Genomic DNA, 23,665 nt, shown 5'->3' on the forward strand with positions numbered 1-23,665 from the left:
ATATTCATGAGCTTTTTAACAGAAAGCAAGATAGGTGAGATGCTTTAAGTAGAAGTTGCAATTTTGCAACATAAGTCTGTACAAAACCTCCAGGCAGCACGCTGTGAAGGAAGTACCTGTGTCCCAGGAAATTCTTTTCCCACAAATCCTTTTTACCAGTAGCTTTTCCCCCAACCCCAACTATTTACAAATATATGCATTTTGCAAGACCAAAGCACCTTGTTTCACATCGTTATCAATGCATGCACTGACATTTCATCCTTTCATGTGCAAATTCTAAAATTCTTTGTAACCAAGAGAACCAAAAAGTTAAAGAGTTCAAAACCTGTCTACAATCATAAGTGAAAGGATCGAAAATGTCAGATGTTGCAGAACACTGGCTCTTAGCAGAGCTCTCTTTATTTTATTCACTGTTCTCGAGTCATTTTTTTCCTGTGTTTTTTTTTTTTTTTAGTTTCTTACAAAAAGCAGTCTTTTTTTTTTTTTTTTTTTTTTTTAATGAAACAGTATTTAAACTAAAGAACTCTTCATGCCATGCAAAAATAACATTTTATGCACTTTTTTTTTTCTTTTTTTTTTGAGGCTTTCCATGTTTTAGTTCATAGGCATTACTAACTGTGGTTTAAGAAAAAGTATTTTTATTGCTTTTGTAACTAGTCACATGCTAGTTTCACGTGTGGGACAGTAACCAGTTTCTCCTGGACTTGTATGAATTTCTGGGGCAAATAAATGGTTTTCCATTTTGTGGCCTTCTTGGTTACTGTCTTTCTTCCCCTCACCCGCAGCATGGTAAATGTCTTGAGTACAGTTGTGACTCATGCTTTTGGGTGAAGAGCTGACCTGTGGCTCCTCTGTTAAATGGTTGCCATCGCTGTGTTTGTCCCCACAGCAATTTGTTTTAATATCCTGTTGTTTCTCATGTTTTATACCATGTAACTCCATAAACTCTTCTTCTTCTCCAGTGTCTATCTCAGTGAAGCTCCTCCTCTCTTTTGAAGGGAAAGTGAAAATCTTTTGTTTGGGAAACAGAGGGGATGATTTTTTGGAAGGTCCCTGACAAAGTCCTGCTGCATCTGCACCAAGTATAGGTCGTTCACCTTGGGGTGAATTTTCCTCCAAGAGAATGGTGCTGATGTGCTGAGGGGTGGCCTGGGGAAAGTCTGCTCCTGCCATCACGGGCAGCGGCCTTGCAGTGCTGGGTGGAGTTTGAGGAGCACCTCCTCTATTGTCTTTAAAATTAACTTTAAGGGATCTGGATTTTAATGGATTGCTACCTTTCAGAGAACTTTTGGGGCTTTCCATGGCAGTGTCAAAATGTAAATGGCCATGCAAAACAGTCTGGGTCCCACTGCCATCACTGATAACAGCTCTGTCGATTGGAGTATAGTCAAAGGTGATATCAGTTGGAGAAAACATTCTGTCTTTTGTGAATGGCATAAACTGAGAACTCCTTACTCTTTGGTTGTCTTCTGGGTTGGCAGAATCACTTGGGAACCTCATCTGCAAGTGAGAGCCAGGAAAGAGAGAAAGTGGAGACCTCTCTGTTTCTGTGAAGTCGGTGGCACAGCTGGCAAAGCTGTCGATACTAGATGTGCTTCTTATGTCCGTGATGATGTCTGTTGGTCCAGCCGGCAACTGGTCTCTCTGCCCTGTAACTTCTTCCATTTCTATTTCTTCTTCATATGTAGGTGGCTTTGCGGACTGGTCTTGGTAACCAGCATTAAGATTAGGCTGAGACTGAGTTTTAGTAATTTCATTATATAGCATCTCCAGCTTCTGAGCACTGAGGTGCTGTGGGCTGGAGGATGCTGCGGCATTGTTTAATTGCTCATGGGAGTCTTGTTGGCTAACTTCTTGGTATTTGTTTTCGTAAGACTTGTTTGAACTTGTTTCAGACATTGTCCTTCTGGCCCATTTCCACCGGCTCGGTGACAGATGGTTGTCATCGGGTGTCTCCTTTGAGTTGGCTGCTTCACCAGGCTTACCTGAATCTACTGCTACATCTATCATTTCCATGCTGCGCGCAAAGGCATCTTTCAGGTTCATGGAAACAATGCTGCCATTTCTTTTAGCTCGCTCAAGCGCTTCTCTCCTCTTAATTGCCTTCTCCTGTCTTTTCTGCTCCTTGTAAAACTCTGAGAAATTGTTCACAATAATTGGTATAGGCAGGGCTATAACCAGCACTCCAGCAATACAGCAAAGTCCTCCTACGATTTTACCTAACAGAGTCTTAGGATAAATGTCACCATATCCTACAGTAGTCATAGTGATCGTTGCCCACCAGAACGATGCAGGGATACTGGTAAATTTGGTGGCGTCTTCATCTTTTTCAGCAAAGAATACAAGACTCGAAAATATCATTATCCCCATGGCTAAAAATAGTATCAACAAGCCTAATTCATTGTAACTCCGTCTGAGAGTAAAGCCCAAAGACTGAAGGCCTGTTGAATGTCTGGCAAGTTTAAGAATCCTTAGGATCCTCATAATACGAAATATCTGAACCACGCGTCGGACATTTTGGAACTGCAGTACACTCTTATTGGACTCCGTGAGGAAAATGGTGACATAGTATGGCAAGATAGCCAGTAAGTCAATGACATTTAACGGCCCCTTGAAGAACTTCCACTTGTTTGGTGAGGACAGAAAGCGCAGAAGGTACTCCATGGTAAACCAAGCAATACACACAGCTTCAACATGTGCTAGCTGAGGGTTGTCATTTGGCTGCCCAAATTCATCTATTTCTTGAAGCTCTGGCAATGTGTTAAGAGACAAAGCAATAGTGGACAATACGATGAAGAGAATGGACACAATGGCCAAAATCTGTAAAATAAAATAAATGTTTTGGTTAGACTGATGCAAGTGCATTTGTCAGGGTCTGCTTAAAATATTTTAAATATGTAAGTGTCAAACTCAGATTGAAGGAAGCTGTTTTGACTCCTGCATTCTTTATTTTAACATTTTGCTTTTTGCACAAAGGGAAAACACCGGAATCACCTAAACATGGTCAAAACCTGATTGTTTTACTGTTTGTAGTAAGGCTTTCAGAAAGGCAAGCCAAGTGGTCCTATTATTTTTTAAATTACATAAGAAAGTAAGATATATTACTGCAAATTATTGAGTAAAGAATATAAGGTTCCTGTTAATGTGCAGAATATAAATCTATGAGTTTTCTGAATTAAATGTAACTATACAGAACTTAGGGCAATGCAGAGAAATGATTGGGTAATACAGTGTGTAAACTGTCCATTTAATATGTGCAGAGACCTTCCAAGCATGCATAAATTTATGGGGCAGAAGCTGAAATTAAGAAAACAAGAGGCAATGCTCTGGGGAACAGGTCTGCCCAGTTGCAATGTCTGCATACATTTTAGGTGCTAAAAGAATTGAAGGTAGAAATAGGTAGAGAGAGTTAGAACATTACAAAATATGCAGTATTATGAAATTATGCCTTGCTTCTTGTAATCACTAAAAAGTGAAAGTAGGTAAATAAAAATAATTCTATAAACAATGCTTTGGGTTCTTTCTCAAGAGATAGGTTCCATAAAATTATTGGCATTGATTTTGATAAGAATCACACCTCTCATGCATGATCCCCTTTCATGTTGCCCAAAGTTGCTGCTCATTCTCACTTACAAAACTGACATCATGAGAAAAGAAATCGATCTATCAGAGAGCATAAAATTTTACTACAAAGTTTAGTTATTCATACTCCAGGTAATGTTGGCAACTTGGAAAAAATACATTATTGCTTTGATTAAAAGTCCTAACTATGTCTGTGTTTTCATTAAAAACGTGGAAACAAACTATTTTAAAAATTATTTTCTGTTTTAAAGCTTAGTTTAATCTCATTCTTAAAAGCATTTGCTCTCGTTTGTCAGAAATGGTACTGTGAAATCCATTCATGATATTTGATGTGCTTGCAAGCATACACTATAAAATTGCTGTGATATCCAAGAAGAGTGAAATACAACTGGGTAGTATACAGATGTATTGTATATAAGAAGAGATTGGTCACAGCAGTGATAACAGCTCTAGAGATGAAAATACCACTTCACCATTCCTCTGAAAAAACAGCACTAAGCCTATTTCAGCTGTGGGTTAGTAAGCATAAAGTCAGCTCTCTAATCACAAGCAGAACTGCTCACAATATGAGGGCCTGTATTTGGCACCATCTTGTACTTACATTCTGTCTTTGGCCTTTTTCCAGCTTAAACAGAACAGGTAGCACCTTTCGTATGTAGAAATATTCCAAACAGATGGGTATTTTTCCCTACTAGTGCTGCTTCTGCCATATTTTTTTTTTTTTTTTTGAGTTTTATTTCTTAGCAGAGTAATACTTGCTTACTCTTCCTACCAAGTGAGTTGTGGGCTGACTGTCTACATTCTTCGTACAGCTCATGCAGAAGTACTCTGGTCAATCTGTGCTGTGCAGGGGGTATACACCCCTTTATAACTGCTGCCCACAACAGAAAAAAGACCAACACTGGAAAAGTGTTTGCTGAGATGACAGAACAGAATGAAGGCAATAACACTCAAATACCTAGGCAGGGCTGAATAATGTCATGGGTGATGGCCTGTAGCTAGGGCACAGCAGACAAAAAAAAACACTACTGCAGAGCAATAACTGCTTTCCAGTCTGTGAAATCTGACTGTATCAGATTTCACTGCAAAAAGGTTTGAAGCTTAACTAGAGTATACTAGGTTCTAGAAGAGGAGGCTCAGGGGAGACCTCATTGCTCTCTATAACTTCCTGAAGGGAGGTTGTAGTGAGCTGGGGGTCGGCCTCTTCTCTCGTGTCATTAGTGATAGGACCAGAGGGAATGGCTTCAAGCTACGGCAGGGGAGATTCAGGCTGGACATTAGGAAGTATTACTTTTCAGAAAGGGTGGTCAGGCACTGGAATGGACTGCCCAGGGAGGTGGTGGAGTCACCGAGCCTGGGGGTGTTCAAGGAAAGGCTGGATGTTGTGTTGAGGGACATGGTTTAGTGGGAGTTAGTGGGAATAGGTGAACGGTTGGACTGGATGAGCTTTTAGGTCTTTTCCGACCTTGGTGATTCCATGATTCTATGATTCTACAAAATTACTGCAAAGTAACGCATGCTTGAGTTCTCTAGCCTACTTAGTAATATAATAATGCTGTCAAAACTCAAAGAGCAACTAAACACATAATAAACATGGCACAGAATTGTTGAGCTTTCAATTTCTGCCACTGAAACCAACAGTCTCCTCATTTTGGCCTGCGTCAGCATGTAAATAATAATAATATAGAAAAAACTGCATAATCCAGGGACACAATTACTTGACACGCACAGTTCTTGGCAAATAAAATCATGAGAATATGTCTGTCTGTCATCAAACTGATTTTAATTAGGAAACACTAGTGTTTCAAAGTCTGTTATAAGAAATTTATTTTATGCCTGGGTATTCACCAGCGTATAAAAGATCCTAGGAAAATGGTGATTCACTATATAGCATCCCTTCTCCCACTGTGTGACAGTGTTAAAATTCCATATAAGACAGGTCACTTTATAGATGTTGAATATATAATTTTCATGTCCAGAGTTATCACCCATGTTTTTTTTTCTGACAATAATAAACTGTTTGCTGAAGCCACACATCATATGCTTGTAACATGCAAATCTGAATTTAATAAAATGCACAAATTAGCAAGTCTGAGATTTTTTAATGTTTTATACATGTCATAGAATCACAGAATGGTTTGGGTTAAAGAGGACCTTAAAGATCATTAGTTCCAACACTCCTGCTGTGAATATGGGGCAGCTTCCATTGGATCAGAGTGCCTAGGGCCTCATCCAACCTGGCCTTGAACATCTCCAAGAAAAAGGCATCCACCACTTCTCTGGTGCCTCAGCACCTCTGAGTGAAAAATTCCACCTAATATCTTATCTAAATCTCCTCTCTTCTGTGTTCTACAGCTTTATTATTCAGCTATAATATAACAGCTATATTAGTCCTTGTCCTGTCACTGTACTCCCTGATAAAGAGTCCCTCCCCATGATCCCTTTTAGGTACTGGTGCCTTCTCTTCTGCAGTCTGTACAAGCCCTGCTCCCTCAGTCTGTCTTTGAAGGAGAGATGCTCCAGTCCTCTGATCATCCTCATGATACTCCTCTGGACCTGCTCCAATAGCTCCACACCTTTTTTGAGCTGGGGCCTCCAGGCCTGGAGGCAGTACGCCGGATGGGGCCTCACAAAAGCCAAGTACAGGAGGACAATCACTTCCCTAGATATCACCTATAATTATGAATGTGTCACTGGGGAGAAAAAATTACAGCAAAAGAAAGTATTTTGGCTTCTTCTACTGTAATAATCTCAAACTTTTATTTGTCTGGGACTCTGCTGTGTAATTGAAGTTGTGCATCATTCACACGCAGTATGTTATAATTATTGCAATTGATTAAATTTTACAATTCCTTAGACAAAGAGTAGCAGAAGATCAATAGAAAGAACAATAGCAACTATGAGAAGAATGGGAAAAAAAGTGATTCCCTTTTGTGAGTCTACATAAAGAGCACTTGCAAATAGTGTTACACTGGTAAATCCCCCATAGTACACACAGGAGTAACTTATAGAAGCACTGAAATTACCCAAAACTGTATCAATCTGCTAGCTACCTATGCTCATCCAAAGAGTAAAAACACCCTCTCTCTAATTGAGCCTTTACTAGCAAAACTTCCTGTGTTCTGATTCTGGACATGATTCTGGAAATGTATTCTGGACTGAAATGCTTGGAGAATGCTGTCCACTTCAAACAGTCCATAATCAAATCTTATTGATACAATTCTGGACATTATTTTTTTATCTGTACTTCAGGAAATAAACCCTATTCTGTTTTAATGAGATATTCTGGCAGTTTATGTCATTTAGCTGCAGTTCTAAAAAACAGAAAGCAAAAAAAACCACCCACAAAAAACACATTACAAATTCAACTCCTTAAAAGTATTTCCTTATGAATTATATTTTATAAACATAAAAATGTTTCCAAAATAATGGATGTGTTGACAGTCCTTTCTTATGTGCTGCGTATGAGGCATTTGAATCTCCTGCTGATTAAATGAATAGTAAAACATTCCTTGAACTAATGATGCAATCTGCTGCAGATATGTCATTTCAGATTTTTGGGTGGCAGGGTAACAGTCTCCTGAAAACGTTGTGGTTTTCCAGTATTAAGTTGTCATCAAACCCATGAAAGGCATTTTTTCTTGTGCATCCAACCAATACACTTTTTCATCTCATTGCTCATTATTGCAAGCACTGTAAGGATTTCTGTACAGAATGAGCATACAAGCTGAGGCAGAAAATACAGGTATAATAGAATAGGCTTCAAATTGCTCCTTGCAGTTCTGCAACTACTGACATTTTGAAAAGGCTTCTGACATAACCAGTATAACAATGTAATTGTTATATAAAGCAGAGAAAAAGTATACATTAGGTTCACACTAAAGCACAGCTGCTCAGGAAAAAATAATCACTTGAGTCATATCTAACAGCCAAGGCAATATATATAATTAGCATAGGTTTCAAACTGTAATTAGGTATTAGCAGCATTGTTTCCTTAATTTTATTCCAGGTTAGGATCTAGGATAAGATCTAGGCTATTCAATAACAGACAGCAATAGTTTCACTACTTTTCAAATCTCAGTCTCTACAGGCACTGAAATTTATCAGGCTTCTACATATTCTCCCTCTTCTGCACTTAAATTTATGGCACTGTCTTCATATAAAGTGTTCTGGCAGTATCTTTATCTTGGGTTTTAGAAAAAGGAAAACAGGCAAAATAGTCATTGTTCTGCTCCTTAAAGACTTTTATAAGTAGACAGCCATTTGTGGAGAACTCACCGAGTTTTCTGAGCACTTAGCTGCAATTACCTACACATTCTCAGATGTGTCTGCTTGTGAAAGGAGTATCTAGATCTACATTTGTGCAGATAGCTGAAGTTGGTCTAGGCTGTTCAGAGATACCAACCACACTTGCGTCTTGTATAAGTGTCCTTGGCTTGTAACAGAGATCCCTGCTTGCATCCAGCTTGACTCCACTCACCACAAAATGAAAGAATGGTATAATTCTGAAAAGTGAAGCTCTTACTCTCTCACACACACTCTTTCCCTTTTTCCTTCTCTCTCACTCTATTTTTTTCACATCTCAAGATGATGGTATTGAGTTTGCAATGGAATGAAAAGTTTCACTCCACAGGAGCTCTACCTAATCTCTACCTCTACCATAGGTAGAGGTAGCTCTACCATAGGAGCTCTACCTGAATGTGTGTGTGTCTGGTCCTCGGTAACTGGCACTATCCAAACAAGATTTTGATGGAAGCAGCAAAGACAACACTACACATGGAGCCACCTTCTAACTATAAACATTATACTACAAGGAATTTCAAGGTTGAACATGAGTCTGTAGATATTAAGGGGGAAAGGGCTTTGTTCTTTATTTCAGCAGTGCTAAGTACCAGAACTTTTTATGTTTGTACAAACTGAGTAAATACAAGGACATTTTACCAGCCAATAACAACACCTTTCAGTTCAGCAACATGGCACTGCCTTCAGCAGCTGCCACTGCTGTTCCTGGCCAGACTGCAAAAAAAAATATGTCATAAGACAGCACTGTTTGTGCATCTCTACTGTTTCAGAGTACACCTTTCATCTCTTTTTACCTTTCTGGCATAACTTCTGATTGCAGATGCCTAGAATAGATCTAAGAGTCCACACAGAATAGCGTTTAATTTTTGAAAAATAAGATGGAGAACAGGGGAATAATTTAACAGAACACCACAGATTTAATTCAACTTACAGCTCTATCACAATTGCCCTTTGAAGAACATATCTGATAATGGCTCTGACAGCATGTGTAATCACTGACCAGCTTCCCTCTGCTGCTCTTCATCTCTTTCCTTGATGATATTATTTAGAATTCTGACCTTTCATTTCCACTTTTCTCTGGATCATTATTATTAATATTTTTAATGAATCCATCAAAATGTTCTGCATTGATCTTTTAAGGATATTCATTAAGCCTGACATCAGCTACTATGTGTGAAGGCTAAGCTCTTGGTGTTGTACTTATCTGGGGACTAAGTGATGTACAGCCTTTTCTTTTTGTCTCTTTGCATTGGGATGAATGTCACCTTTAAAACTTAGGGTAGGTGTATGGGAGATTTTCATTGAAGATTTCATGACTAGCTCCGTATAAGTTTCCTATCACATCCTCAGAAGTTCAGTGGTAGTTCCACCCAAGAACGATCCTGTACTTCTGCTTTAAATTAACAGTAGTAAAATGCATTTCTCCTTCATTCTGCTACAGCTACATTGCTACTTTTTGTGTTTGTGTTATTAATGTAACAGTCTTAGAATACATCTCTCCTGCACTATGTGGTGGGCAAACTGCATCTTATTAATGACTTACTATTCCCTTAAGGGTTACTTTGGTGTTTGCACCACCACCACTTTCAGCATCAAGATTTAGTAAAATATGGGTTTGAGCATTTGATTATGGCTGAGTAAGGAAGTGGTTTTGTATAACGCAGTCTTCTAGTGGATAGATAATATGGCAAAATAAGAGCTCTGGGAGCATCATAAAGATTGAGCCTTTATGAATCCGAATACGGGGACCAATGAAGTTAACCAGAAAACTAGTGCTATGTTAGCTATATAATAGAAATCCATGTTTAGTTTGCAGGATATATTTACTAAACATGTAACTAAAATTGGTGACAAAGATCTTGGAGACCAGAGAGATTGTACTAGACACCACTGCTAGGCAATGGTTTATGAGTCTTCATTGTTAGCTGTGTCTTCAGTAGCCAGCACAGGCCTGATGAAACCTGCTATAAATAACTGTGAGCATGGGATTAGGATGATAAGTGGAGAACCTGTTAGACTGGCAAAGATGAGAGACAATTGGTAATCACAGATGAAGGCTGTCTACATTGGGAAGAATAATACATATTCAGTTCAGCACAAATGGAGAGAAACCTCACACCAATTGTCATATTTGCTAACATAGATTAAAAGCCATATCAAGCCAGTTCTAATATTTTTTGTTGAACAGCAAAAGGCCATCTCAGGTACACAGATGAAATCAGTTATATCATGACATATCTTGTGTGTAAGAATAGGAAAGATTTAACTCCACAGCACAGAAAAAAGGCATACACACACACACAAAATAACTTCAATAGTCATATAAAAGGCATTATTTATAGAATAATTCTGTCTGCAGAGCTTTTTGGTGGTTCCATTTTACCACCCCAAATATTATTTTTAGATGAAACAATTTGCCTATGTGTAAGGAAAGGCATCCAGATGCATCAAACAATAGATGAAATGTCTTTAATAAAGCCCCTACCTATCTTTATTCACAAGTGTTCTTAACCTTTTGATGATCACAGTTGGTATGCTTCTTATGCTGAGGTTATGTTTTGTACTAGCTGTCTAATTTTCTGAGCAGATGATAAATACTTCCACGAGTGTACTAAACTTCAGAATTTTCATCATGATGAAGGGCTTACAGTTCTACAACCTCTTCCTGGCAGACTAATCTGTGAAATCTGTTTTGAACTCCTTGCATGCACGAAGCATTGCCTCCGTTATCAAGATTGTCATTTAAGACAAGCAAGCAAGCAAGCAAGCAAACAAACAGCATCGTCATCATCATCATCATCAACAACAAAGCCAAGAAAGAACCCACAAAAACAAAGGGCCCAAGAAGCGCGCGCTCCGCAGCCAACCCAAGGGAGCGCAGCGAGGTTGGAAGAGGAGCTGTCCCCAGCCGTGGTGCTGAGCACAGGCAGCGGGCACTGCGGGCTGCAAACTGCCGTGCACCGACATGCAGCGCTGAAGCGTTTTATTCTATGACCTTAAATACGAGAAGGTATGGAAAATATAATATTTATAAATATTATATAGGAGAAAATAAAGATAATGCTGGTACAATGCTTTAATTTTTAATTGCTTATTTAATTATTAATAACACCTTGGCAACAAACCAACAACAACAGAACCCACAATTAATAATTTAGCCTTAAGAACTGTTATTATAGGTTTTTCAATCCCTATAATGGGAGGAATCTTCAGATCCAGCATACAGATTTATTTTGTACTACTCATTTTGATGCAAACCATCAACTTAAAATAGAAAGCTGAGTGTAACTTTTCAAAAAGAGATACTGTAAAAAATGGAATTTCATTCTCTTGGTTCTCACTGTTTGTATTTACCATTTAGTTTTAATAGAAATTGTTTACAGTTGAGACCTCAAATTATTAACCTGGAGCATACACTTCAGTCTAATTTGCCGACAACCAGGTTGAGATTATTGTTACACTATTCTCATTCTACTGCCTTTCTATAATTGACTTGAACTGCCTTCTAGCAATATAATTCAGTGAGAAAAGATGACCTCCCACCTGAGGACTTCTGTTATCTATCAGAGAGATTTACTACTCAGCCTTATTTGAAATTACGACAGGCACAGAAGTCAGACATAATCTTTACTCACGCTTCTAAAACAGTTTTTCTAACTTGGCTTCATGACTTCTATATATATATGTCAGAATTGCAGCTCTATGTAAAATGCCTACATCAATCTATATTTTGTATGAAGCACATGCCAATATTTCCCACACTTGCAGAATTAGTGAAATTGTTAGGGAAAAGAATCCAGTCTGTTTCTTCCTCATGTGTAGTTGAAGGCCTACATAGCTTTTTTCATTTTTTATCTATCTGTAAAGCTATTACCCTTTCTTTCTCCCATTTCCCTATAACCGTTTTAGACTTCTACAGACAATATACACAATATACTTCTCATTATTAGATAAGGTCATGTTTACTGCATTAAAAATAATAACTGTAGCTTCAACAGAAATACATGTACTCTTCATATATCAAATTTTAGGATGCTATCATATTGTAGCACACATTACTTTGTTAGTTAGATACATTTCATGCCTCAAAGACTTTGGGACTATGGCCTGAAGTAATATAAACAAACGAAAAAATAAAGAAGGAACTAACTAAATAAATAGGTAAGAGATCTACTGGAATACAGTAGACACACCTGTTTACCAGCTTTCCATTTTTTTGCATGTCCTGAAAAGAATTAATTTTATTGGGAGAAATTGTCGTCCATATGTTTTCAATTTACGACTTAAAGGACTCAATTCACCATGGGATTTTTAGCTCATTAAATTAATAAAATTGACTATAAATGTATCTAAAAAGAACACTGATTTAACTTTAGAATCACTATATTTTTATTTTATACTTGTGTTAATATAAATAATTACATAATACACAACCATTAATATATTGGTACATACAGATAGAAAAGATAATTGACACATTTTCAGTGTGCTTTATTTAAAAAGATATTTAATATGCTTTAATTTGTTTTACAGCATGTTTTCTTATTCTAAGTACGCAACCATCTTATGAAAGCATACTAAGAGTGCAGTCACCAAATAATCACTTGATATTCCATACCTAATTTTCATTTGAAAGAAGGAGCTGCTTAACTGTTCAATATCCTACTGACATTTTGAAGTATTTCTCTTGTCTATATTAAGTTTTAAATTCTAGAATGTTTTCTTAAATGAAACAGAGGAGGATAAATATAATATTAAGAAAGTTTAGTTCTAGGGTTTGGCAAAACATGCAGCAGCTTAAATAAAATTCCAATCTTAATCCATTCAATAACAAAAACTAGTTGAGGGGGACGTTCTTTACAGAGAGAGTGGTGAGGTGCTGGAACAGGCTGCCCAGCGAGACTATAGATGTCCCGTCCCTAGAGATGTTCAAGGCCAGACTGGATGGGGCCCTTGGCAGCCTGGTCTGGTATTAAATGGGGAGGTTGGTGGCCCTGCATGTGGCAGGGGGTTAGAGATTCATGATCCTTGAGGTCCCTTCCAACCCAAGCCATTCTATGATTCTGTTATTCTGTGATTCGGTCAGATGTAGATGTAACACAAAAATTTAACCAACCCTTACAACTCCACAAAGATACGTTATTGGGACACAAAACTGACCACTTGAGAAACTGGAGAAGAAATCCAGTAGTTAGTAAAGCCAAAGTATAATGTAAATATAAAGTAAAAGCTAGCATTCAGAGACTATGACTACACTGCAGACTGAGGTGGAATATAACTGATGAGTTCTAAACAAACCTTTAAGAACAATAAAACCAGTGAAGATGTCAAACAAAAGAATTTGTGTTACTTAGAAAAAATATTTAAATATCTTAAGTAAGCTTAAGTATCAGTATAATCTCAAATCAAATGGAGAACTTGAGTGAATACTTTTGGAATAATGTAATAGAAAGCAGTCTGCTGAATAACTTCATTGAATTCAAATTCTCATTTTCCTTACCATAATCCAGAGCAGCTGAAAAGATTATTAAAATAGTTGGGTAAGAATCTGCCTACCATAAATCATTTAGGGAGCCTTGATGATGGATCTTTTGTAACACTTTGGCCTTATTCTCATTGCTTGATGATTGCTTGATGGCTTGTTTGAATGGATGTACCTCAGGAAGTACAGGTTTTACCACTGATAGGTAAGATGGCACTCTGGACTGTTAGGCAGTTTGGTGGAAACAGAATACATTAAGACAAGCCTAAGCCAGGCACACATTCAGAGGTCATCTGATAGTGTAGTAAATGTTCATCTTGCACATCCAGATTGAAATAATCTAAATGGGGTTTAGTCAGATCTTACTGCTGTTACTGACACTGAATTTAGCGTTTATTAATTTCTAATCTTACAAATTCAGCATCTACTGGAATTCCGAATAATTAGGAGCAGGAGTCAGAGTCTTTGTAAACTTTGTAAACTACAAACTGTAGAGGATAGCCAAACTTTACTCAGAATGAAGCTTGAGATGCTGTGCTATTTTGGATCTTTTACCCATGGGAACACACTGCTGGTAGAGCTATCATGAGAAAATTGATGGGATGAATCTGAGAACAGAGCTACGTATTTTGAGTAGATTTTCTTACCCTCATTTTCAAGTTTGTCATTGATACGGTTAAGAAAGCTTATTTCCTCCAGTGACTTTGAAAGCTATGCTGTCAGGAGTTTTATCTCCTATTGTGGCTACACAGATAAAATTTGCAAAGGTAGGCATTATATTAAGAACAGTTCTTTGGTGGTGTTGGATGTTAAGCAATGCACTAAGTGCTCCAGTCTCAGAAAAGACTTACAGAACCATGCCAAGACAGCCATTACACCAAACTGGATGACACACAGAGATGGTAGAACCTGGCACTCCAAGTGACTATGAATAGCACACAAAAGGCTGAATTACTTCCTAAACTGTGCAGATTCTTTCCCTGTATAACCTGTATTTAAACGAAGCCACAGGAAGTTAGTATCAAGTAATAATTGTGCTTTTTTGATTATCTTCTATGATATACAGAGGCTTTATTAGATAATTATGCTATAGACTGCTCATCTGTAGTGAACTCAGACTAAACACATATGAGATGGGAATATGTCTTTAAGTTACACAAGCCTTCCATTAAGGTAAAAATTTATGCTTAGCTTTAGCAGGAACAATTTGGGCAGGTGCTGAATAGGGTGTTCCAGAAATGTCCATTTTCTCCTGGGGTCTGACCAGAAATAAGTCTAAAGTGTTCAGTGTTCTCCAGAGAAAACAGGTTTTATAAATATGTTAGGCTTCAAACATTCATGTTCTACTTGTACCATGGGCTCTGGTTTTATTCTCAGGAAATCAAAGGAAATTTTGCTATTGCCTTGAACTGGATGGAGTGCACAAGTTTGAGTATGTTGGTAAGCTTTATTTGGAATTTGATGATCCCAAAGGAAAAGAAGACTGAATATTTGAAGAAAACCAAATTTTAAGCCTCGGTAGTAGAGTGAGGAAGTAAAGGAAGGAAGTCTGTCAAGCCTTATTCTAGTGTTCCTCCAAAGACTTAAAATCTTCATCCTGTTCTGTATTTTAACCAGTAGATGTCTCTGTTTTATCATGCAGCTGTTGACAAGGACACAGTATTCCTGTACTCAAAACATATATTTAGTGAACCATTTGTTTCCCATAGAATGAGTATATATGAATATAAAAATACTTATTTTATGCTCTTGGCATAGCCTGCTGATTTTCTGTCCAACCAAAGCCCCTGGAAGCTTTAGCAAGAGCTCTGGCTGCTAAGCAACTTTGAAAATCATCCTTATGGAAATGTACTGTAGGATTTAAAAAGGACAAAAGAGGAACTGATGGGATTATGTAGACGTTCATCTAAAAATTTAATAACTTTATTACAGCAGTCTTTATCGCATGGGAAGGCTCTCTGAACCGACTTAGAGAACAGTATGGAGCATTCAATTTTTACTCAATGCCTCAGGAAAATTCCAAGATGGGAGAGATGAATTATCTTCTCTGCTTCATAAATGACTAAGATAATATTATTTCAGTATCTATAGCCATGAAGAGTAATACTGTAAATGATCTGAAACATTCACACCCAACTGCAAATCAGTGATGTGATTCTATTCAAGTATTTGGATTTTTCTCATCATTTGAGAAATATTTAAGATATGCATGTATACTTATTATGAAACCTGTTTGAAGACAACAGCCATTTAAAAATTATATTTGATTATATCAGAAAAGTATATATAAAATAATTTATATAATTTCATAAAGAATCATTTTTTGAATTTCAGCAGTTGTCTGAGAATGCGATAGGTTTTTATTGTTTTTTTTTTGCTTTAACCTTTTGTGGCAATATCCATCAGTTTAATATTAAGACCCAGCTTCTTAGTTCTACTTTGCTATTATCTTAACACTTGAGAACTTGCATCAGTTCAGCAGAGAGACAACATCTCTCATCGGAGTGTGTGCTGAGCTCTGAACTGCATCAGAGCATTTTATCTTCAGGTTGTTCCATCTTGCTCCCTTGGCTGAAATTCCCTGAGAAACTGTTAGAATTTGACTGCAGTTTATACTAATTACACTGCATAGGCATACTACCCTGGAGGAGCAAAATGTTGCCTAGTTTCGGTGATAGCTGTGCCCAAAGCAGAAAGGTTTTTTTATTATTATTATAACTTAAAAAAAAAAAAAACAAAAAAAAAAAACAAAAAAGAATTCTGGCTATTGGGATCAAGATTTCTGTTGGAAACAGACCTTCCCCAGTTGGAGAAAGCACTGCACCAAGGAAGCACAAAGTGTTACTGAGTTCTGCATGTTCACATTCTCACACACTGTGGCTATTTCTTTGACTGTTAAATGGAGCCATAGGTGAGTTGGTTTTAGTCCACATTCATGCTCTGAATGCACTGTGATGAGAACTGTAGAAGGCTGGTGTCTAAATTCCATGAGTCCTGTACCCTGGTTCCACCTCCTCACAGTGTGGCCATTTCTGGAAGTCAAGCAGAATACGAAGTAATAGAAGGAAATATAACACCTTGCCCTGATATGACTTATGATTAGACACAGGTGTTCCACAAATGTATGGACAATAGGGAGCTGATTGCAGAAGTGGAAATCAGTGTTGAATAGCTGCAATAGAAAGACCCAAGTGTCTGCTGAGTCTTCCTGACTGTTCAACTGGCTGTCAAGCCACAGAAACCCCAGAGGAAACTCTAGTTGTATAGCAGAGTTTTTACTGCTTCATCAAGCTTAAGATAAGAAATAAATCTGAAAATATTTTTTTTACATAATACAGATACAACCTGGCTATTAGCAGCAAAGGTGTGGACAATAAAAGTCATCTTCAAAGAACCCTTGAGTATAGCACAAATATTTAATACTCCAGCTCTGCCTTAGGATGTAACTTTCCTATGTGACAATTTCATAATACATTTTTTTTTTAGCTGTCAGCAGCTGACAATTGTAAAGACTTGGAATGGAGGTCCTGGAGTAATTACAACTGCTTGTGTCTGAGCAGAAATTATACAGAGGCCTATTTCCACTTCTTGAAAGCCAGATTAGAAAAAAAGATCAACAAACAAAGAAAGCAAACCAAAACAACCACCAGGGAAAAAAGAATTTACTGCAAAGGCATTGGTATTCTGTAATTTACACTATCTTTATGATGCTGGATAGCATTGCATGAGAAAGTCATAAATACAAAAATAGGTTACTAGTCCATTAGAACTAATAATTTAATATTTTTGTATGTTTTTTACTGTGGAATATCTATGACAAAACCATGTGACTTTAGTCATTTATAGAGAATCATGCAGTACTTGAAAAGGACAGTATAATTTAGGCCCCAGTAAATTATACCTCGGATAAGCTGGATCCATCCACTGTGTATAAAGAATACATATATGCAATATTTTGTGTATACTTTTATAATGATACATCTGAGATGAAACATACAGCTATGTTCTTCCAAAAGGATTATTTTTGATCTTGCAGATTGCAATGGCTTCTGCTTTATTCTTTACCCTTGATAGGCAACTATATTTTTGTAAATAATGTAATGAGAAACCTATTGTTAGTAGGAAAATACCTTTTTTACTCTATAAGCAAAGAGACATTGATATATTTCACGGCTAGTAATAGTAAAATGGCGACAGCACCATGGCTGTGGTTTGTTTTCTGCAAAATGATTTATCTTAGCAGTCATGGAAGTACATGCTCCTATAATTGTTCCGTGATCCTCTGAAGGATAAGAAATGAGAAGAAGGTGATTTGTTGTTTTCAGCACAATGTTTGACATTCTGATAGAAAAGTTGATGTTAGCCTGAAAGCAAATAAGTAGCAATACTGCCTTTGCTGTCATACAAGATGCAGCATAGGAATAATTGAGGTGCTCTTTAAAATTTAAATCTTTAAAATCTTCAGTTGTGAATTGCATTTGTCAGCATCTAAGAAAACATTCCTCATCTTTGAGCTCTTGTTTATCTTACCTCTAACAGACCCTATAATACCTCAATTTCTCTTATAATGGTAATATTTCAGAACAATCTAGTTTGACATATAGGAACAATCTAGTTTGACATGTAGGAATATTAACTCGCAGTGACTTGGGGAAATATACCATCCTCCACCACCCCTAACATCAGTCAGTGGATGCATATATGCTCCAGTGACAAACCTTGTCTCATTTTCAAGTCTCAGTTCACTTCCAGGCTTTTTCTGCAGGCAGGTGATCATCGCCCTCTGAAATGAAACCAATTTTGTTGATAATATACTCCAGAAGAGCAGTATGAACAAAACACTGAAATCTATAAGCAGAAACAAGGACACTTGCCTGTGACATCTGCCCCTGCACAGAGCCCTCCTTGCACCTCTAAAACGGAGACTCATGTGAGTCATGGTTGTCTTGACGCTCAGGCTCACCCAGAACAGACACTTCCATCACTATCACAAACATGTTTTCAAATGTACATATTGTAGCTAGAATCTGACACTGAATCTGATTTATGAGAGAAAGCATTCATATAGCAACAGCGTGATGTTACTGTGCATATTTAATGCATCTGTTGGGGAAGCATCCTATATGTAACTCGACAAGATAAAAAGCAATTTCTATGGATTTTTGTCAGCAGGAGACTTGTTTCAGAGCTGCACGGTTTGGGTAAGAAATTCCCCTAAAGGCATGAGAAATCGTAAAAGAGGAATGCAGCTTCCAAAACTCTCTCAGTGGAAATCAGAGATCCAAACAGTAATATGGTGCCAGCAGAGAATGTAACAGATGCACTTTCATCTTCTCATCTTTTCACTTACAGTCAGCCTTCCAATATGACGAGCATCAACATGGACATGAAAACATGTGAATAAAATCACTTTTAAGTGTTAAACATAAGCAACATCAGTAGGGTCACTAAAAAGCACACCAGATCTGGAAGTTGGGTTGAAAAGATTAAGTATTTTTCTTCATATCAAAGGAAAGCATGACTGCTCTGAAATGTCCTATCAAACAGAAAAAGCCAGAATCCCCTCCCCAGTACAAAGAACTGTTCTTTCAATAAAATTCATTTAGTTTCTAACTCTGAGGCTGAAAAGAAAAGCCATATTTATTTTGAAGTTTCCATTTGCTTTTGATTTTGACAAATGACTTAAATTATTCGCTTATCAGATTTAGTTTAAGAATGAACTGTATGTTTTTTTCAGAGGACGTTACATTTTCTAAACAGTTTCATCAATTTTCCATTAATGTGTAAGCCAGTCTTAGTGATAATTACTAATGCAGTGACATCATATTAACCTCTTGGTACCAGACGTTGGAATTAGCATATTATTATTTAAAAAACATAAGCTTTGGTCCAATGGTGATGAGAGATTAAACTGTAGCGTGCTTGCTGTGAATGAATTTTGGACACCTGGTTCCACATATTTTCTAAAAGAACTTTTTAGAGTGTCTTGGTAGAATTATGATGGGCAGCAATAAAATTTTAAAATCAGTGACTGAACTGTAAGGGACTGCAAGACTGAACTTCTGTAAGGGAGATATCTAGCTTAAATAGAGATTTTTTTTTTTTTCTTTCTTGAAATACTATTTAGATAACACAAGCTAGAAAAGAAGCAGCAAATACACAGATAGATACCTTATAGAAAATGTAGTCATTTTATTATTCAATGGGTCAGAAGTTTTGTGGGAATAAACTTATGAAATGTATTTTTTGTTCGGCATAATTTTTGCCTTAATTTTTGATAACCCATGAATTTTCAGAACTTCCAGCTAGGTCCTGAAATTGAAAACTAGATGGCAAGACTAAGCCTTACTGGATCCCAGCTGTTTAATTTTCAAGAGAATCAAATGCAAAGAGCTCCTGGTGGAGGGCCATGGAATATCTACTGCCTCATTTTTCCTGGCTATAATTACCCCCTTGTATCAAAATTCTACATAAACTCCCAAGTGTGATAGCTGCCAACTCTGCATTGGTCTTATCACAGAATCACAGAATCACAGAATTGTAGGGGTTGGAAGGGACCTCCAGAGATCATCGAGTCCAACCCCCCTGCCAAAGCAGGTTCCCTACATCATCCCTTATGACAATCAGTTAATTATGTCTGGCATTCAGATTTTGATCTTTCAAAAGTCAGTTCCCATTTAAATCACAGCACAAAAACAACTTCTAAAACCCTGTCCCCTCTCATTCTTACACAAGATAAGGGATGGGGTGCAATTGTTAATGTCCTACCATGCACACACTCAGGGTGTGCTGGCCACAGCATAGTGGATTCTGAGCAGCATGCAGCATTAAGTGTTCTTTACTTGGTTAAAAATATACAACTGATTAATTTATTTTTATTAGACTTGCGTATGATTATATACATATGGTCTCTGCTGGCTGTTCATTCCTCGTATCCTGAAAGGCACCTGTTTGCAGAAATTCTGCAAAAAACACAAAAGCATGAATGTATTTATTTTATGCATCTTCCCTGGTAGAAAGAAGCTGTAAGAATCCCACTTGAAGAAAAGCCTATTAACAAACTGCAAATCATCTTTTTCCTCTGCTCTCCACTAGCCTGCCCAGCTGGAAAACTGGCATTAGTAGTTATTTTCACTGCACCATCTTTTCATTCACTATATTTTGTTAGATCGTTAAAATTCTTGTTTAGCAATTCAGAAGCCTCCCCTTCAGAAATCTGTATGAAACGACAATCTTCATAACTTATATTTCTGTGGGGGGTATCTATCTTAACTACTGCATCTACAAAAGCAGAGACCTTAAATTGACCTTAATGTGATCAGGAAAGGAACTTCTAAATCCTTTCAAAACAAATGCCTTATTAATGACTTCTACAGCTGATCTGCAGAACACTAAGTTGAAACGTGAGAACAGCTGATATAATGGTGATAGACAAGAAGTCAAATATATACGTGCATATATACATATATATAGGGTGTATATATACATATATATACATAGGGGCATGTATGTTATTGCTGAAAGCTTAAGCAATTGCTTGCATGCATGGTTATTTATAGTGTTGAACAGTGAAGCAAGGGCTTTGGTATCTGGTCCATATCTCAGATACATAAAGTTAACTGAATGCCAAACTGAGATGCTCATGAAGCTTGTCGGATTGACAGATGCCATTTGAATTGAGTTTATTAAATATTCATGGCCACTTAAGCAGATTTCCCCTGCTAGTTTCTCTGTGGAACATTCACCAAATCCCAAGTGATCTGGGCTACCTATGACTCTGCAAGGTCAAGGCACAGGGCCTTCCACAAAGAATCTTCTTTTTTCCAAATCTGCACAGCTGTGAAGTGAACTCACTTGGAGAAGGAAGGGCTCTTGAGCACCTATTGAGCAGGGTTTGCTGGTTTTAAAAATCAAGACTCGATAATAAGAATAAAACCAGTTCCAGACCAACGGAAGTTCCAGTAAGATCAGAAATTTGGATTTATGAATTATTCATACTGCTTTTTCTTAACACATTTTTAAGAATGATTTTCCTAGTTTTAAAACGGTTCTTGGATGCAAACACACACTGCCTGGTCATGAATAAAACAACAATAAAAATATTATGTATTGTTTACGGTTAAAAGTATGTTACATGACTTTGCTTGGTCCAAGGGTTCTTAAACGGTAGAATGTTTAACTGCTGCCAAGTGGTTATGATGCATAAATAGTTCCTGGGAATACAAGAGCTTCCTTCTCAGTTAAGATACAACTGGGAACCGCTGCAGTTGCTCCCAGCATTACCATAGATATGGTACATGGAAAAAAAAAAAAAAAGGGGGACTTCTGAAAGCATTTGCATTTTGTAACACATAGAATAATGCAGTTCAGGACAATGGGCAGCATCTTTCCAGAGTACATGCAGATGATCAACTAGTATAGAAGCAGGAACTTCACGTACAGTGAACCACATCTCATACCAGATTTTATGGTGGTCCCTACTAACAGTCAAATACTTTCCCTCATTGTGGGCTTAATTTGAAGACATCTGCTTACAACTCCAAGTGTTAGTATTTTGCCATGGTAGGGGGAGTTTGAATCACAAGCAAGAGGCTGATTCATCATTTCCCTCTTTTACCAAGATTACATTCCAGATGTGCACAGCTGTTCGTATATTCATGTACCGTACAGATAAGGAGGACAAAGATATCCGCTCAGACTACTTCTAGTTGTCTTTTAGATACTTAGAGTAATCTAAAATGTACAAAATGTACATCTAAAACATCAGAACATTGTCTCAAGATTACAGAATCTGCAGCACAGTCACCAAATCTCAGATTTACTCTTACACAAAACTGTTGTTTACAAATCCCTAGATTTCATGAGAGCAGCAGATGGTGAAAATGCATTTCTAACTAATTTCTCTTCCATGCAGTGAGATGAACTCTTTTTGCTCTCCTTGTAAGTATCCTTCCAGTATGATTCCAGCTTATCTCCAAAAGCCCAAACTGGGCTTGAGTTCATTTTTTTTCCACCATTTCCTTTTGTGTGTGTGTTTGAAGAGAAGAACAAAGCTTATCTTCACCCACATTTCCAATGCAGCACACAAACACATAAATACATGTATTTTAAATATAAACACATATGTGTATGTACACACACTTCTACAAAGTGTCTACAAAATAGAGTCCCATTAAATATTTTCAAGTCTAAAAGAAGAAGGTTTCATGTAGGATCATTTGGTGTTTTGGGCTACACTGCTGGCATGGTGCTAAATTCAATTTACTAAGCCCTTCATGCAATGTTTTATTATACAAAAAATTGCAGATGTGCCAAAAATGACAAAGCGGATTGATTTAGAAGATTTAATGAATTTATGTCAGCTCTGGAAGCCTGAGTCAAACATATTCTTGGAGCTTAATTTGGATTGCTAGTGCTTTTTAAAGTAATTAAGATCACACAGCAGACATTTTAACTGGGCTGGAAATTCTCTACTGGAAAACAGTGTTTTTTTCTTTGTCTTTTATGCATTGTGTTCTGTTACGTTTCTTTTTTACTGCATACTGCTTTGCCAAAGTACATTTGCTAGCACTGCTCAGACCTGTACTGGCAGTTACATCAGTGTTCTCAGCCCCCACTGACATCTGCAAAAGCCCCACCTATGGGAAAACGGCAAGAAAGAACAGCTGAGAACAACAATGAACATGCTTATCTTCCATGTTAGATTTTGGACAGATACGTAATAAATACACACAGTGTGATTCTGTGTTCATTCAAAATGATAAAATAACCAGATCACTTCCTTCTGGGGTTCTGTTGTGTTTTTTATTTAAAAAAGTCAATTCACAATATTTTCTGATTTGGTTCACCAACTTGATCTCCTTTCTACAGTTCTCTTTGTGAGGAAGATGGAGTGGAGTTCTTCCAACGCAGTCCATTTGCTGCAAATTCAATTACATGGAAATGTTTTTAATGTAAAATCATACTCTGCTTTATACCCTTTTACCAAGGCCAAGCATTAACAGGATAGACAGAAAGAGGAAAGAAGAAGATTATTACTAGACTTTACCACATTCCCACACAGAAAAAGCAAAATAAAAGTCTCACGACTGATTGCTAAGTACAGTTATCTAGATAATGTTGTCAAAATAAGGATATTGAATAAGAATACTGAATGAAGCTTGGAGATACTTTACTAGTTCTTTACTGTTTGTCACATTCCAGGCATTTGAACATGCTCACATGTAGAGGTACCACCACAGACACTGTAAAAGAGTGTCTGTCTTTCCTCTACACTAAATTTAGGAGGACACAACTGTG

At 37.2% G+C, this 23,665-nt stretch overlaps 1 protein-coding gene across 1 annotated transcript in view; it reads right to left on the reverse strand.

Moving 5' to 3' along the window:
- Positions 1–657: 657 nt before the first annotated feature.
- The window catches only part of KCNB2 (potassium voltage-gated channel subfamily B member 2), a gene marked incomplete at both ends in the record, with an annotated part of 169,589 nt that continues 146,581 nt past the window's right edge, over positions 658–23,665 (reverse strand). The window contains one exon of the mRNA XM_079533111.1: positions 658–2,820. Within this exon, the coding sequence (XP_079389237.1) occupies positions 658–2,820 (2,163 nt within the window). The remainder of the gene's footprint in view (positions 2,821–23,665) is intronic.

This window comes from Tetrao urogallus (assembly GCF_951394365.1).
Source record: "Tetrao urogallus genome assembly, chromosome: 3".
Taxonomy (NCBI): Eukaryota; Metazoa; Chordata; class Aves; order Galliformes; family Phasianidae; genus Tetrao; species Tetrao urogallus.